Raw genomic sequence first — 16363 nt, forward strand, 5'->3', positions numbered from 1 at the left:
ATGTGGCATCACTCTTCCAATTGCAGGATTTTATAGTGGAGGAGGAGACCAAATATCTTGACGTACAGAGAAGAGTAGTTGCACAGAACGCAGGGAGAAAGGCAAGCAGAGGACAAGGAACCTGTGCTCAATTTTTGTTTGATTCCTGGTGCTTTGCTTCACCACGACGACAGTTGTCTTCAGATGGTAATGACGTGGTGGGTAGTGAGCAGATGCCACTGAATATGTTTTCAAGTTCTTGGTATATTATTGTAGCCACAAGTTTTTAAAGAAGTAATAATTTCATTAAATGACTTGATGGCTCTAGAGTGAAGTAAAAGCTGATAGACTTTTGAGACCCACAAACCTGAAGAAGGCAGGCATCTTCCAAATCTCTCAGTTGCTGTTAATAGGTGATTACATCTCTGTAGAGTACTGAAAGACTTGTTCTTGAGACTTGTTTACATTGCAAAGCACTCTTCAATCTATAAGGACAAATCTAGAATCATAACTTGTTTTTATTGGTAGGAGTTTAGGGAAGACTGTGAAGGGGTTGCCAGCTACAAATTAAGATTGCTCTGTAATCTTTAGTCTGGAAGGCTCTCAACAACATAAAAGAGGGTGTGAATGTGTAGAGGGGAAAACCATAAAGGTGATGAAGTTCCTTCTGCTTCAACTGTAAACTGCATGCTTTATGGGAACACAGAGAAGATGTATGTATGGCAAAAGCTGCATTCCTTGTCAGGGAGAGGGGCTGATCACAGCAGCTGTGTACTTTACCTTACTACTCCATAGTGGTGAAATCTGATTTGTATTTTGATGCGATTCTACATCACTGACCTGACATATCAGAAGTTGGTGCATTTCTCTGTAGGAGATGTGCAGATGCAGCTTTCTCAGAAGGTACCAAAATAGCTTCTTTTCTGCATGTAGTTTGCTGTGGACACTTGTGTGTTTATTGATTGCCTCAATATTAGAAATGCAAGTAGTGGCTTTTGGCCCACTATTTTTAGTATCTTGTAGTAAGCCTGGTTCTTTGAATTTTACTGAGTTTGTTTCTTTTCTTCAACTTCATTTTGCAGTCTGGGTTATTTAAAATGCTCAAATAATTGGTCTGAAAACATAAGAGAAAGCTGGGTCTGCAGCAGAGGATCTGATCTGATGTGAATAAATTAAAAATTTAGTTTTGTAAGTTCAAGAAGCCTTTGTGTTTTAGTGAAATCTTACTGCTTTTTGGGGAAGAGGAATTAAGTTTCTGGAGAAACTCTGGGGGAGAAAAGATTAAGAAATAATGCTGTTAATGGAGAAGAAGAGATGTCTTAAGTGGCAGTCAGTGCTATTAAAAATACCAGTTTCTACCCGCTAATGATAGGCCAAGTTTTGCAAACTTAACAGGTTTCACCCTTTTTTCTTATACTGTGCCTTTGATGGGATTTTGCTTTTGATTGTCTGGTTGTGGGTGGAATGTCTGATACTCTTGGTAGCAAATACTATATAGGTTCTTAAAATTACATTTGTTCTGGCCTGGAGCAGAGCTATGTGGGTGTTAGATGTTTCTTTGAGACCTGGCATTCCTTTTAGTTAATGACCTAATGTTATCTACAACTTCAAAGGAAGACGATTATGTCTAGCAGCCACCTTCACTATGTAGCATAGATCTGTGTGCTGTACATTTAATGGTTCAGTTTGTGAATCACCCGTCTGGGCAGGGCAGTGTTTGGGTAATCAATTACCCAGAAATATACTTTGTGGACCAGAGACAAGAAAGGTTAAGTGTTACTTATTATAGTCTCATCAATGGCATAGTGCTTAATCTCTTAAGCACATTAGACTATTAGTTGATCAGAAATGCATTATGATCTGCTTAAGTGAGATGACGTGAACCTTTTTCTGGGCAATACAGAAATGTAGTACAGTGTGCTAGGCTAGAATTTAATTAACTGATAAATAGGTTGTTCTATGCATAGATCTGAACATCTGGAATATTTAAATTATACTAGCTGTCTAATATCCTGTGTTCTAATTTTGACAAATATCAAAGTACCCCTACAGAAATGGCTGAATACATAATAAATTGGCTTGGCTGCTGCCACTTAAGTGAAGTGATCTGGATTATCAGAAGTAATCAGTTTAATTTAAACCTAGATCATTTTAACTGAGAAAGGTTAGGGAGCAGCCATGCGGTAGTTCAGCAAAGAGATCTAAAGAGGAAAGTAGTAATTTACAATAATACAAGCAAGCAGGATAAAACATGGTGAACAACCCCAGCTGATTCAGTAGGTTTTCCATTAATTATTCAAAGTGTAAGCAAACTCTTCTTCAAGATGCAGTTACTAGTGAATTCTGAGCAAACTTTGAATCTTGTTTAAAAGCAGGTAACTGCCCTTTTTTTGCCAGGTACCTCTTGATTGAAAGAAAACCTGGTATGGAAAAACTAGGCAGTGCTTGGACTTGATAGTTGTGCTTGTCCTGGTCCATTCAGACTTGTCAGAAAATGCATGATTAATCTTGGTTACATAAAGGAGAAGAAACTGCAAATCCCAATTTGCATTTGTTTTTAACGCTTCCATAAGCACAAGCAGGACATTAATGTCTTGTACTTTAGTTTGAGGTCTTGTGTTGCAGTTACGGATGTGACTTACAACAGTTGAGTTCACAGTCTCACCTTCAATTCTTTTCTAGGGAGAGCACGTGTGCAGCAGCTAGCAGAGAACACGAGATATTTCAGGAGACGACTGAAAGAGATGGGCTTTATCATCTATGGAAATGAAGATTCCCCTGTTGTGCCTCTGATGCTGTACATGCCAGCAAAAATTGGGTACGTTTGACAGCATAACTTCTTACCTATCTTCTTTAAAGCTAGGTTGGTGTAAGAATATGAAGAGTTTTCTAAATATAAGAAAAGACCCGTTTGATTTTTGCTTTTATGAACATTACTGAGTGTTATAAAATATGGAAACTTCTGTAAGTGATCTTGAGAAAATTGAAGCTTGTAGCTTGGGGCATCAAGAAAGCACTTCAGGGAAGCAATTTTGCCTCTATGTGTCATGCTTTAAAGGTTGGGTTGTGTGTTTCCATTATATTTATATGTAAAGTTTATAAATGTGCTAAAGAGGAGCTAAAATTGAATGGAAATGAACATTAAAAGTCACTGGAAGAAGTCTTTCAACTAGCTCCTGGATCAGAAGGAGCCAGTATTTCCATTGACGAACTTTGAAAATTAAAAAAGGAAAAGCAGGGGGGCAAGACATGATGGGAGCCAACAACATGTATTTAATGAATCCCAAGTTTTTAAGAAGTCCAGATTTAATCACTCAGGTATTGGTATTGTAAATACTAAAACAACTGTAGCACATAGGTTTATAAATGCTTGCTGATTTGTGTGGTGCTATGTGAATAATTAAGGCTAAAATTCTGCAAGGAGGCTATATAATGTATATATTAAAAATCTGTGCAACATAAACAAAAACCTGATTTCAAGGACAGCTTGGCTTTGATTGCTACTTTTTAGTGTCTGTGTAATGCAGTGCTCAATCAACACTTTCAAATTTGGAAAACATAATTTCATTTTAAGCTGTGCTGAGCATCTCTAGTGCTTTACTAGCTCAGGCTTCAGTCTGGCACTTTTTACAGAGCTAGATACAGTCGTTCTCCACCCTTCTCAGTGTAACACAGTTTTAAAAGGCCTGTTACCTTTATGGGTGCTGCACAGTACATGTCCCACACACTGAGGCAGCTGTTTCTGCTGCCCAGTTTCTCTACCAAGCAGTACAATCTTTTCCTTGGAAATATTCATGGAAATATTTATTAGCTGAGCAGTTGGGCCAGTATCTTACTTTAAATGAGCAAGAACAGAGAGCATCAGATTTACTTGATCCTTTCTTTGTCCCTTGTAGCCTGTTTTTAAAATAGTTTGAGAGTACTAAATGGATACAAAATGAAGTGTATCAGGAGGCACATATTTGTAAGGAAAATAGTTGTGGAAGAAAATTTAAAAACCTATTAAAAGAATGTTATTTTTATATGTCCTTATAAGCCTCTTAAGTTCATTGCTACTTCTCACAACAAGGTCAGTTCAAAAAGGATTAACCATTTCCTGTGGCCTGTAGAAACACCCAGAACCGCACTGCCATTACAGATAGGATCAAGATCTTTGTGCCTCTCATTGCATAAGTCACAGCCACTACTTTCTTTGATCTCCTTAAGAAATGGTTTTGTTGAAGGTAGTGTGTGACAGTTGTATGATATTTTTGCACCTTCCTTAAAAATATTAGGTATCATATTAGATGATCTCAATTTACTGTGGTGATTGTGGTTCCCGTGATACTTATGAAGTGGTACATTCTGTGATGCAATAATGTACTTTAATCAAATTAAATTCATGAAAACAAAACATCTTGAAATTGCAGAAACATCCACTTTGGGGCATTGCAACATGAGGGATTCCTTTGTATAGTCAAACTTCTGAGCCAAAATCACTGTTTCCTATTGGAAGGATTTCCAAGCTTAGGTTACAAATCCATTTAGAAACAGCCTGCTAAAAGACCAGTCTCTGCCACATACAATCTTTCATCTTTGTTAGAACTTAATACACTGAAACCTTTTGAGAAGGACCACCTTGGGATTGAATTTAAAAAAGGCTTTTGTGCACAAGCATTTCTGCCTCTAAAAAGAAAGCACCAGAAGCTCCAAACTGTGGTCTGACAGCCTTGCCTCAACAAAAGGCCTGTATGGGTTACCATATTGAGTCCTTCATGCTTCTGCTTTGCCACCACCGGAATAATTGTGACGATCTCGTTCTCTCTGGCAGTGCGTTTGGGCGTGAGATGCTGAAGCGGAACATCGGTGTTGTGGTTGTGGGCTTCCCTGCCACCCCCATCATCGAGTCCAGAGCCAGATTCTGTTTGTCTGCAGCTCATACCAAAGAGATGCTTGATACAGTAAGTGTCTCATCTTGTCTTCCTCCTGCTCATGCCTGCTAATAAACAGATACAACAGTTGTCTGGATTTTGTACACTGGTTCAATGTTTGGTAGGCAAACTAGCTGAACCTAATCTTCAAAGCCCTTTGTAGTAGGGCTGGCAATGACTCCATCTCTTTCCTTGCTTCAGTAGTGCAGAATGGCTGCTTAGACTAAATCTCAGAGCTTTTCTTGTCCTGTTTTAAAAGGAGACAGTCTCATTCCTATGAGACAATGCTTTTTCCCCTCTTTAAAGGCTGTACCTTGCATTGAACTAGTTAGAAAGAAACATTCTGCATCTTCTGACCCTAGATGCTAATGGTAAGAAAAAAAATGAAAAGGCCTGAGATCTTCCAAAACATTTATATTCCTCTCAAAAGGAAGCACTAGTGAGAATTTTTATTCCAAAGATTACTATTCCTGTTCTTGTTTAAAGCTTCAGAGCACTGTATCTTAAATGAACCAATCCTAGTGAGTCTGTGCCACATGCAATGCCTTACTTACTCTTACCAGCACTTCCAGAGGGAATGGAAGTCCCCTCAAAGGAGGCCTGCATCACAGTTAGGAGATGCTGCCTTCAAAAAGTAAGGATGGTGGTTACTCTCGGACTAATAGAGTTGAAAGAGGATTATATGAATAAGCCTGACATACTGAGAATAGTCTTGGTGTGGTAGCTACATTCAATTTTGAGTCTTCTGAATAATCTTTTTTGATGGACATGTGTACATGGGCTGTCTTACGCACTGCCAAAGTTCTGCATTGCACATTTTTCCCCACTTTGAGGGTCTGTGACTTAGAATATAAACTAGGTTAAGTAATGAATTTGGACTTCATGAGACTAGACTCTGTCCTGTTCAGAGACCTACTTGAAAGAATCCCATAGGATACAGCCTCAAAGAGCAGAGATGTCCAGGACAGCTAGTTGATTTTTCCTCCCCACTCCTTCCCTGAAGAATGATCTATCCTGACTTAAAGGAGAGTGAATGTGGTGGGAAGCCTGCATGGATAAATAAACTGACAAAAATATATAATGAAAGTGTGTAAGAGGTGCAAGCAGGGGCAGGTGACCGAGGAAGAATGGAGACACAGTCCTGAGCATGCAGGGATGGGATCAGGAAAGCTAAAGCCTGCCTGGAACTCAGTCTGTTAAAGGACATGAAATGCAGCAGGCAGAGCTTTTATGGGGGTATTAGTAGCAAAAGAAAGAGTAGAGAAAATGTGGAGGACTGCTGCTGAATGGCACAGGGAATCAGGTGACAAATGCATGCAAGAGGCAAGGGTACTCAGTGCCTTTGTTGTCTCAGTCTCCTGGTGAGACTTCAGGAATCCTGAGACCATGAGATTTGTGGAAAAGTATGGAGCAGTAAGGACTTACCTTTGGTGTGAAGGAGGCTCCAATAAGGGCACATTTAAACAAAATCAACATGCACAAGTCCATGGGACCTGATGAGCTGCATCCACAAGTGTTGAGGGAGCTGGTTGTCACTGCAAGGCCGTTCTTGATTATCATCTTTGGAGGAAGAGTTTGTGGTGGTTGGGGGAGGCTCCTGAGGACTGGAAGATGGCAAATGCCACCTTCGTCTTGAAGAAGGGCAAAAAAATCTGGGGAACTGCAGGTTGAAAAGCCTTGGCTTTGTCACTGTTATACCAAGAATGACACAGTCCAGGATCAGGTTCAAAGGCCAGAAGTGGCTATATTTAATTTTATAAATCAGCTTCTATAGCTTTGTTCGCAAGAGTGGCATAACACCCATTTCCAAAATATTTTTCCCAGTGTGGGAAACAAAGACACAAACAGCTTGCACCTGCAATATAGTTTACAAAACCTCAAACCGTTTTCCCAGCTAGTTAGCGTGAGAACGGAGACTTTCCACAGGCGGCTGTGAAAAATAGGAAAATCTCTCTGCCAGCCCTTTCAACATCTACACACCTTTATATTGAGAAGATTGTGGAGAAAAAAAATCTTGAAACTATTTTTGAACATTTTGTGGACAACATGATTGAGAGTGGTCACGGAGTTAGGAAAGGGAAATCGTGCCCAATGTCCAAATATGATCAGGTGGGAACACTTCAATATGTGAACAGCAAATGGGACATATGACAGATATTTACTAATGTCTTGTAAAAAAATACAGACTCAACCTTTTCACTCTTTGCTGCTGCAGAACTTACATAAAAATCAACAGCTTCAAATGGCACACTTTTTAATTTTTGATAGGAAAATTAGTAAGGCAGTGAGTGATGTGAGCAGTTTCATAATGTATGTTTAGTGTCATTGAGTAGTATTAACCTGCTGTGTATCTGTGGTGCTGTACTTGCTGCTCCTGAGCTGTTCCTGTCTTGTGAGAGATTCCCTAACACAACACTCCAACAACAGACTGCTTAAGGAGTTCCTTCCCAGCTACTTGTTCTGCTACTCTTGCCTTAATCATCTCAATTCAGTTTTCTGTTCCAAGTAAAGGTTTTGAACCAGTATGTTCAGAGACGACCCTCTCCTTCGCTTCCTTTCCCCATGTATAAAATGAATAGTATCAGACTTGGCTCAGAGCATGGTAATAGACCATTCATTGACACAAATGAGGGAGCAGTAACTTCTGGACAGGTGGGCATGGAGTGGGGATGAATGGATAAGAGGTGGGAGGAAGGAAAATAAAGAAAACTGAAGTCTCTGAAATCATACTGCTGCAAATTGAGCTAAAACTGAAACCATACAAACTTGATGTGAGGGCACTACGTGAGCAATCATGCAATTTTACAGTTGGTTAGGTTCTTGATCTTCTCTTTTAGTGACTAGCTGGGGCCTTTGCCATAATAAGCTGCTTTTGTAGGGTCTGTATAAGTACCACACTTGTTCTCTTCCAAAATCTATCTGTAACTTTTATTACTCTGCTTTAAAAGCCTCTTTTCCTGTCAATTCTTACTGCATTTTCCAAAAAATGTTTCAAATTTTGTGCATTTAACATAAGACTCATTGCTAGGGTACCTCTGTAAGTGTTAAATGTACTAAATTGAGGAAATGCTTGTTCAATATATTAGAGCTTGTCTGCCTAAGAAAATTAATCCAGAGCAAAATGAGGTGTGAATTTTGAAGTGAATGAAGAAATCCTGATTTAGCTCAGTATGTAGAGGCTTTGTTCCAAGTTAGTGTAACCCCCTTTAAGGTTCAAAATAGCTGCATGCTCAAAACCCAGAGCATTGGCAAGAGAAGTTAATAAGGAGCAAGTGTTTTTGTCAGTGACTTTGTGCTGTGTTTTCTTGTGATGCAGTGAAAGGGGATTGATTTCAGGCAGCTAATCATTAAGGCAACCCTCAGATCTAATCCCTCTGCTAACTGTGGCAACAATATCCAGGAAGAGGAAGAACTAAAATGAATGGACTTGGGGAGAGCTGGCAGACAGCTTCTTCAAGTCAGTGACAGAGCATAACTTGGTATCCCATCTGTGTATTCATGGCTGCTAACCAGGGCTCTTGTGGTATTTTTTAAAAGAAAACTTACCCAGGTTTGAAGCATAGGGAGGAGAAGCTTGTCTTGCAAATGGTGATATTTGTAATGCTTCCTTGTTCTTACTGAATACACTCACACGATGAGGAACAGTTCTTAGTTACAACTTTAACTGTTCTATGTAAATAAAACTTCCTTGCCTAAAAATATTTGGCTTAGGATCAGAGTGAAGTCCCTCATAACCTGCATCCCTGTGGGCTGTGCTTTCTTTTCAGTGATGAAAAATATATTGCACTCTCCTAAAGTCGGAGTACACCAATGCCATTTCCTTTGTAGTCTTTGCTGGTCACATGGCTCTTTTTGTTTTAAATTAATAAAATCCTAAATCTGCATTCAAGAATAACAGTTAACATACTCTTTCAACAGAAATTCAGCTTTAAATTGCTTCCATATGGGATCTTTACTTAAAGCTCTAGCAGACTGTGCCCACGCTTTTGTTTTGTTTTGTTTTACCGAGGTCCAACTTCTGGGTTTGTCGTTCCCTGAGATTTTAGAGTGCAGAGGGTTTTGCTGCCAGATACAACAAGCATGAAGGGCCGTTGTTTAAAGAAACAAAAACTTGAACTATCCGTCTAGGAAGAAAAAACATGTAGAGGTATCAACCCCCATCTGCCAACTGTCCTCAAGAGACAAGCATTTGACCCAGATTGGAGCATTAATGCTGAATTAGTGACATTCTGAAGCAATGCTGAATGTACCTATCTCAAATAAATGTAGTACAATTCAAGGCAGCAAAAAATGCCAACCTTTGAATCCAAAAAATCACATTGGACTTGGAAGTGATCTTCTGAATTCATTTTTTGTCACTTGCCTATATAAAATAACTGGCATCACATGCTATTGCAGATTTGTTTGCAGCAACTGATTTTGTACTTTGCTCTGTAGAGAAATGAAGTTTAGGATTTGGCTTTGAACAGAACTTATTGTGGACAGTGTCTTATCAGAGATTGCAACATAATGGAAGCATGATTAACTGAGCTGGGACTTTCCTCATTTCTTACACAAGCAGATGTTTGATCTCTGGTAAACTTCATAATATTTGAGTTCAGGTCAAAATGGTGAAAGGTTGTGCTAATTCAGTAGCAGTGTTCTGGGTCATCAATCGCTTGAGTGTGGCCTTTGTGGCAACCTCAGTGGGCCTTGCTTTCCAAGGAGAAAATGCTTGGGGTCCTACCCAGAATAACTTTTTCTTTCCTTGGATTGTCTGGCAAAAATCTCCTGTGCCATGTAGTTTATGATACATAGCTTTCATCTCTAATTGTATATGGCCAGTGCAAATTAACCAAATGTAGATAACACAAATGCATCTATAGAACTTGTTAGCTCACTATTGTAGTTTGTCTTCACTATTTTGCAATTTAAAAAATGTGGTAGATCAGGTATGCTAACACAGGTTGTTTTCAAACTGAATGATACATAAAGAGGAGCCAAACCTCCATGTACATTTTCTTCTACTTCAGCTTCATTATCTCCAGGAAGGGAAGAACATTATTCTCTGGTTTTCTATCTGTAAATAGTCATGGGATTTGCTGGATGTTATGATCCTGTTTTGGAACTGGAATAGTCAGGTGGATGCATAGGCAGTCTCAGTTAAGTGACCAGTGCTGTTTACGTGGTCTCAAAATTTCTGAATGCTAAAATAAAAAAAAAAAATCCTATGCACTTCTGAAGGTACCGGCTTCTAGCACAATAAAATCTCAAGTAAAATGGCTGTCAGAGTAGTCTGCAGGCATGCAAAAAGGAAGATGTGCTGATAACTTGCATCTGTCTCCTCTGCTGATCTACTGTGGTCTCTTTGTCAGGCTTTAAAAGAAATCAATGAAGTTGGGGACCTTTTGCAACTGAAATATTCCCGTCGCCGTTTGGTACCTCTCTTGGACCGGCCGTTTGACGAGACAACATACGAAGAAACAGAAGACTGAACTCCCTCCATGTGCCTCAGTGGGAGGGACACACCCCATGGGACACTCCGTGGCACACAGGCCACAGCATCCGTGAACAACACACTTAGGACTGCTTAGTATAAAAGACATTTCCTCACAATACTGAAGTGGCCACATCAGCTCCAAATGGCATTTTGTAAATAGGGAGAGGAGAAAAAAAATTCTTTGATTCCCGTGTCTTCAGGGTCTGGCCCTAGAGGTGCTTGGCTTTATTTTTCTCTTGTTGCTTTTTTTTTATTTATTTGTCTCAATGAGTTCACAGCAACCCAAGTTGGCTGTGGCTGATTAGTTCAGACTTTGTATGCACCATTAGCCTCCCAAATGCTGGCTGAGATGTTGTGAGCATGTGTGATGCTGGCATGGCAGCATTTTCAGTGTCACTGCTAGGTGTCTGATCTTCCCAATAATGAATGAGCTGACCTGTCTGTTTTTGGAGACTTCCTAGAGAAACTGTTGATTGCTAACTTTGACATATTTAACAAGATGGATAATCAACCAAAGTAGTTTTTTTCATTTGCAGTTACTTATGTTTAAAACTTGAATTTAGCCTTTTTAAAATAAATGTGTTGTTGACATGTTGCTGACAGGACCATTGTTCCCAAACATTATTTAGTTTTGTAAGCCACAGGCAGAAGGACTTCTGGAACTGTAGCCTCTTTTCCTTCCCAGTATGGATACCAGATTGTCTCCTGGTTTTGATACTAATTGTCCCCTTGATAGAGGGTAAGTGATGGAGAGGGGTTTGTTTTGTTTTGTTTTTAATACTTCTGTTTAAAAAAAAGGAAAAATACAGATTGTGTTGCTTTCTCATCCTCAGGTTAGTTTCTCTTGCTTTAGAATTATCATAAAGTCATGAACAAGTCACTGCTAAGTTCTAGGAGGGTGCTCTTGGGTGCGAGTAAACTAGAGCAAGTCTTGTGCTTATTCTTAAGTCTGTGAAAGACTGCTGCCTTTTGCCATGCTAACTCACTGTTTCTTGTCATCCATGAGGTGTTCTTCACTGGCCCTGTTACATGTACGGACAACCTGAATCTTGTAATCATACATTACATTTTGGCTAGCCAGCAAAGTCTCCAATGGCAGCTGCATGTCTGTAGGCCTTCCCTGAAGAGAGAAAATGTCCTCACAATTGCATTTAGTTTGACATCTTTATTCTTTTGTACTTCTGTTACTGATCAACACTGCTCAAATGAGTGTTTATTGAGCCAGTTGCTGTTTGGAGTCTTTATTTGCAAGTTTCATACTGTCCCTCTGTTTAAAATAGATGCCTTTGCTCTAACACACCTTATGGTTGCTACTTAGTCTTTACATCTTGAATTCTTTCAGAGAACAGAATGGATCAACAAAAAGGTACCAAAAATTTTAAATAGGAGTCAATTGCAGTATAGTTTCTGTATTTTCTACTTAGACATACATGATTTCTGCAAAGATAGTAAAATGTTAACATTGTGTCAATTGGTTTGGGACAGCTCTTCAGTTTGGGTTAGCAAGATGCTTTTTGCAGGTGACTGAGGTTTTAGAAACCGACTCATCACCATCATCATACTAAAGCAGAGGGCAGCTCAAAGCTCTTTGTGTGGTGCTGAAAAAAAAAATCATTCTTTTAAAGTTCTTTTATGTTCACTCTGCAACTAACAAGGAAGGAGTGCTTTGGCCACTAGAACCAAGTAGTTCTGCAAATACATCTGGTGATTTAAAGCAGAATTGGCTTCTATTTAATAGAATATCTAACTTCATGCATTTATAGATCTTGTTCCATTTTAATGTAATGGAACTTCAAAACACTGGTTCATTCTTTTACCATTGAATTTCAGAAATTTAATTATATGAGAAGAACTGAAATTGACTTTTTGAAAATAGGTCCAAATACCTATTTCTGTCTTAGTCCATTAATGTTGGTTGGCTCCTCTTCTGGAGCTGTGTGTGTGCAGAGTTTGAGGAGTCTGTATGTGCGGCTTGGATAGCTTTGAAATAGTCTCACATGTTCAGCCACAGAGTGAACAAACCTCAGTTAGCTGAGCTTTCTCGCCTGTGTTCTGCCCAGGGCTAGCTCTAACATTCCAGCAGATGACCTGCTTTCTCACTTCAAGAAGCTTTACCTCAAAGAATTATTGATTTTTTTTTCTCTCTGGATTGTACTAGGGAACAAGAGGAAGTTAGTACAGGAAGCCCTGACTTCAGCCCTGATCCTATTAGCTTGATCATGGAATGGTTTAAGAGCAGACAAATCTGACCAATTTAAAGGCTTGGGTCAGTAGGTAGCTGTTTTTAAGCATTCACAAATGTACAGTGTGTTTGTCTGCTGTGTAGTCAAGTCAGTTTGAAAACTGTGATGTATTAGGTTAGAAGTGGGTTATCATAGATTCTACAAGTCTTGAATCTTAACCTTGTCTCTGGGAATCAGTTTTAGAGCAGCTTGTCTTTGGAAGGGAGAAAAGCATCTGGAAAAATCTTCATAATATTGATAAATCCTGTGTAATACTTCTGAAATGGTCAGTGTTTAAGAATTACTAGTGTCCATTTGGTTTCTAGTTGCACTTGTTGAGGAAATTGTGTTCAAGCTTCTGCCTTTTTGTATCTTTCTGCTGTGTCACACTGTCTGCATATAACTTTGAATTTTGGGTTGCAAAGACACTTCAGAAATAACTCTGGCAGTTAACTTGGTTACATTTCAGCCTTGTCATATCCTTTTTGGGAAGCAAATTCCCCCACTTCTCTCTGAGGCCTTTTGTTTAAAAGAACCTGTTTTGCCAAAGTCTGGTAAAAATAATGAAACCTGTTGAAACTGCTTCTGAAAAAGTAAGAGTTAGAAGGCCAAGATTTCATGCTTTTAATTCAGTAATTCACTGAGCTTGAAAGCCAGGAAAACCTTTTTGCATCTACTAAAAAATCTCCAATACTGGTTTGTGCTAGGCAAACCTACAGCATGTATGCTGTCACGGTATGTCTAGGATGGATTGCTGCTTTGATATTTATGTACTGACCAGAAATCTGTCTCCTTTTTCTCCTGGCAGTAGAAATGAATGAAAGAACCAATCTTGAGAGATCACAAAGGAAGAAAAGCTGCTTAAGAAATAAGACTTCAGTCCCTGCCAACTTTTCAGAGACATTCTAATTGAAAATGACTCCTGGTATTTCTTAAGAGATGCAAAATTCAAAAGAAAATGAAGGCTGCTTTTGAACAAAGGATTTTGCCCTGTACTGTATATTGGCTAAACTTACTCATAAATATACAATAGTTACCATCTCAGTAGCTCTCTGAAGAACTTAGCAAGCAAGTTGTTGCCTCTGTTGAGCAGAGTGGAGAGTTTAGAACCATTACTGTTTTTAAGGCTAATGGCTATATTCTTTCACTCCTAAGAAAATTGAGAAGCTCCTATTACTGAGCATCAGCAAAGAGTGGGAGATGTGCTTCTTGTTAGAAATGGGCCTTCCCAAGCAGACCTTTGTCTTAAGGAGCCTGATGCATAGTTTTCCTTTCATTCTTTGGCAGAGAAGAAACTAATTTTTTTGTGTCAAAATATTCAGGGCTTTCATTTTTATTTTTTACACAACACAAACTTTTGTATAGTATGTATATGGTATATTTAACTCTTTAGTTGCTGTATCTTTTCCCTTCTAAGTAGCATCCTTAATGAAGAGTTCTGGTTCTTGAGTTACAGGTGTAGTATGCTTCTGCTTTAGGCAAAGACTCAGGAGCAAGCTGACCAAACATCTTTCTGTGATGAAGTCATTCAGTGAAGGAATTGCATTATCCATCCTCCTCTTGCTGTTTCCTCTAAGAGTGCAGATGTGGTACTCACTATCAGAGCTGCACCTTCACAAAGAACAGGCAGGGGAAGTGTGCCCATATACTCAGCAACTCTGTGCTGTGTGGATGAAGGACTGATAACAGCAGAGAAGGAGAAAAGGGGTAGCTAATCATCACTTATTTTCAGCTGTACAGGGATCTTTCATGTGTACTTGAACAAGTATCCCTAAATCAGGAATGCAGCTTTCAGTGCCTAAATGGACACTCCTCTAAAACTTTTCCACACCAAGTAAATACTTCTCCTTCTCTGCAAATTTTGATTTCTTTACCTCTGAAAAGCATTTGGCTTACAGCTGTTTGCTCATTCAAAATCCATGTTACCTGTTCAGGGAGATCATAGGAGAGGCTGGAGGAAAGTGTGAGCATGACTCTTCATTTCATCTAAGAGAACACCTTGCAGCATTGGATTTGGAGCACAATGCATGAGCCCCCCTGCTGCATCACAGAGAAGGAAACTTGTGGAAATGTATCCCAATATACAATGCTCAGTCAGAATTTATGCAGTTTATATATATTATTTTTACAGTTTATATTTAGCCTGTGAAAGTGTCAAGCATGGTGTGGGTGGCACCTTCTGCATGGAGATTTGAGGCACCTGCAGTCTGTTCTGTTTTAGCACTAGTGAAGTCCTGAGCTGTTCAGGAATGCTTAGTATGACCCCTCAGCAGGTGCATTGTTGGCTTTGGTGCTGGACTTGACACCTGTTATAAAACCATAATTTCCATTTGTTGCAGTGGGGATCCTGCAACAGACACCCAAGTGGCATTGGACCCCTACTTGGGAAAAGCACTGGGAGTCATTTGACCTGCGTAACCTGAACGTGGTTTTAAAAGAAAAAAAACAATCTCTGATGCCATTTGGATGGCTTTGTATTCCTGAAAACATCCCCAGCCTTCCAGTTGTTCACCTGTTCAAGGATTCAGACATCATACTAGAGCACAAACATGAAGTGTTTGTGTGAAGTATTGTGCTTTACCTTTCACTAAAAAGAAAAGCATTTGCTGCAGACATTGGAGCTGTTGTGTTCATATCCCCAAAAGGGGCTGGGTGAAGCAGATGATGACTGTGGTGTGTGTTGAAGGCCTTAAACTGTGATTCTTGGTATGAAGAATTGAAATTAAGACTGGCCTTGAAGAATGCAGTGGATTTTAACCCATGGAAGAATACTCTGTGCTCTTAGTTAAGCAGTTATGTACTGCTATTTTCTTGGGAGGGAGAGGTTTAAAACTCAATTTGTGTGTGACCCTGGCTAGCAGCTGTTTAAGGAGATATCTCCACGTGGGAGCCAGAAGTAGTTGCAGTTCTCTGCACTGATGTTCCTGTGTAGCTTACATGGTTCCTGTGTAGTTCCATCGGTAATTTGTTCCTGGGCTGCTGAAAGTGGGAAACTTATTGAGAGGGTCAGGGACTTCAGAACCAGTGGCAGCTAGCAAATTCATTTCCTCAACAGTAGGTGAACAGGTCTCACATGAATATGCCAAGGGTTGGTGCCGTTGCAGAGATACCCACAGTGAGGTGAAACATGCACCAAACCCATCTGACCGTTGTAAACATTCTTCTTTTTTTGCCAAAGCTCATCCCATTCAGACAGTATTTCTGCTACCCCCTAATGGTATATTAAGTTTAATGCATCTCTGGCCTCCCAATATCAACTTCAGACCCATTTGAGAGAGAACAGAGGAATGCTGGAGCCTGAGGCTTTAGGCTAGCAGCCCTAAAGCCAATGGTGGCCCACATTTCCACAAGCCCTGGGCAGAATTACCAAGTCACAGCATTTCATCTTAAATTGCACTGTATTCTTATGCCTCTGTGTTGCTATAATGTACATATATATTGGATTTTTTTGTAGATAAGACATTTTAGATAAAATTTTTAAATGGGCTCCCCCCAAAGATATTTTATGCCAGATGTCTAACTTTTTTTACACTTGTGATTAACATGAATATGGATGCTCTGTGGGCAGGGAAAAAGATAAATGAATGGTACATTGGCTTTAAAAAGGTAACAATGCATGTTTTAAAAAAAAACACTGGAGAAAAAAAAATGGGAAAAAAATTCATTCAAATATATTCTATGTTCTGCATAATAAAGACTTTAAAAAACCACTATATTGTAGGTTTGGTGCTTTTTTTCTTAATGAGGCTTTTCCCTATTAAGGAGACCGAACC

General features: G+C 39.4%; 1 protein-coding gene across 1 annotated transcript in view; it reads left to right on the forward strand.

Annotated features, from left to right (window-relative positions):
- Positions 1–14205, forward strand: part of SPTLC2 (serine palmitoyltransferase long chain base subunit 2) — a 78385-nt gene extending 64180 nt beyond the window's left edge. The window contains exons 10-12 of the mRNA XM_048306884.1: positions 2662–2797; positions 4790–4919; positions 10244–14205. Of these exons, the coding sequence (XP_048162841.1) occupies positions 2662–2797; positions 4790–4919; positions 10244–10363 (386 nt within the window). The 3' untranslated portion in view covers positions 10364–14205. The remainder of the gene's footprint in view (positions 1–2661; positions 2798–4789; positions 4920–10243) is intronic.
- The last annotated feature ends 2158 nt before the right edge of the window (positions 14206–16363 follow it).

The sequence above is a fragment of the Corvus hawaiiensis genome, chromosome 6, assembly GCF_020740725.1.
Source record: "Corvus hawaiiensis isolate bCorHaw1 chromosome 6, bCorHaw1.pri.cur, whole genome shotgun sequence".
In the NCBI taxonomy this organism is placed as follows: domain Eukaryota; kingdom Metazoa; phylum Chordata; class Aves; order Passeriformes; family Corvidae; genus Corvus; species Corvus hawaiiensis.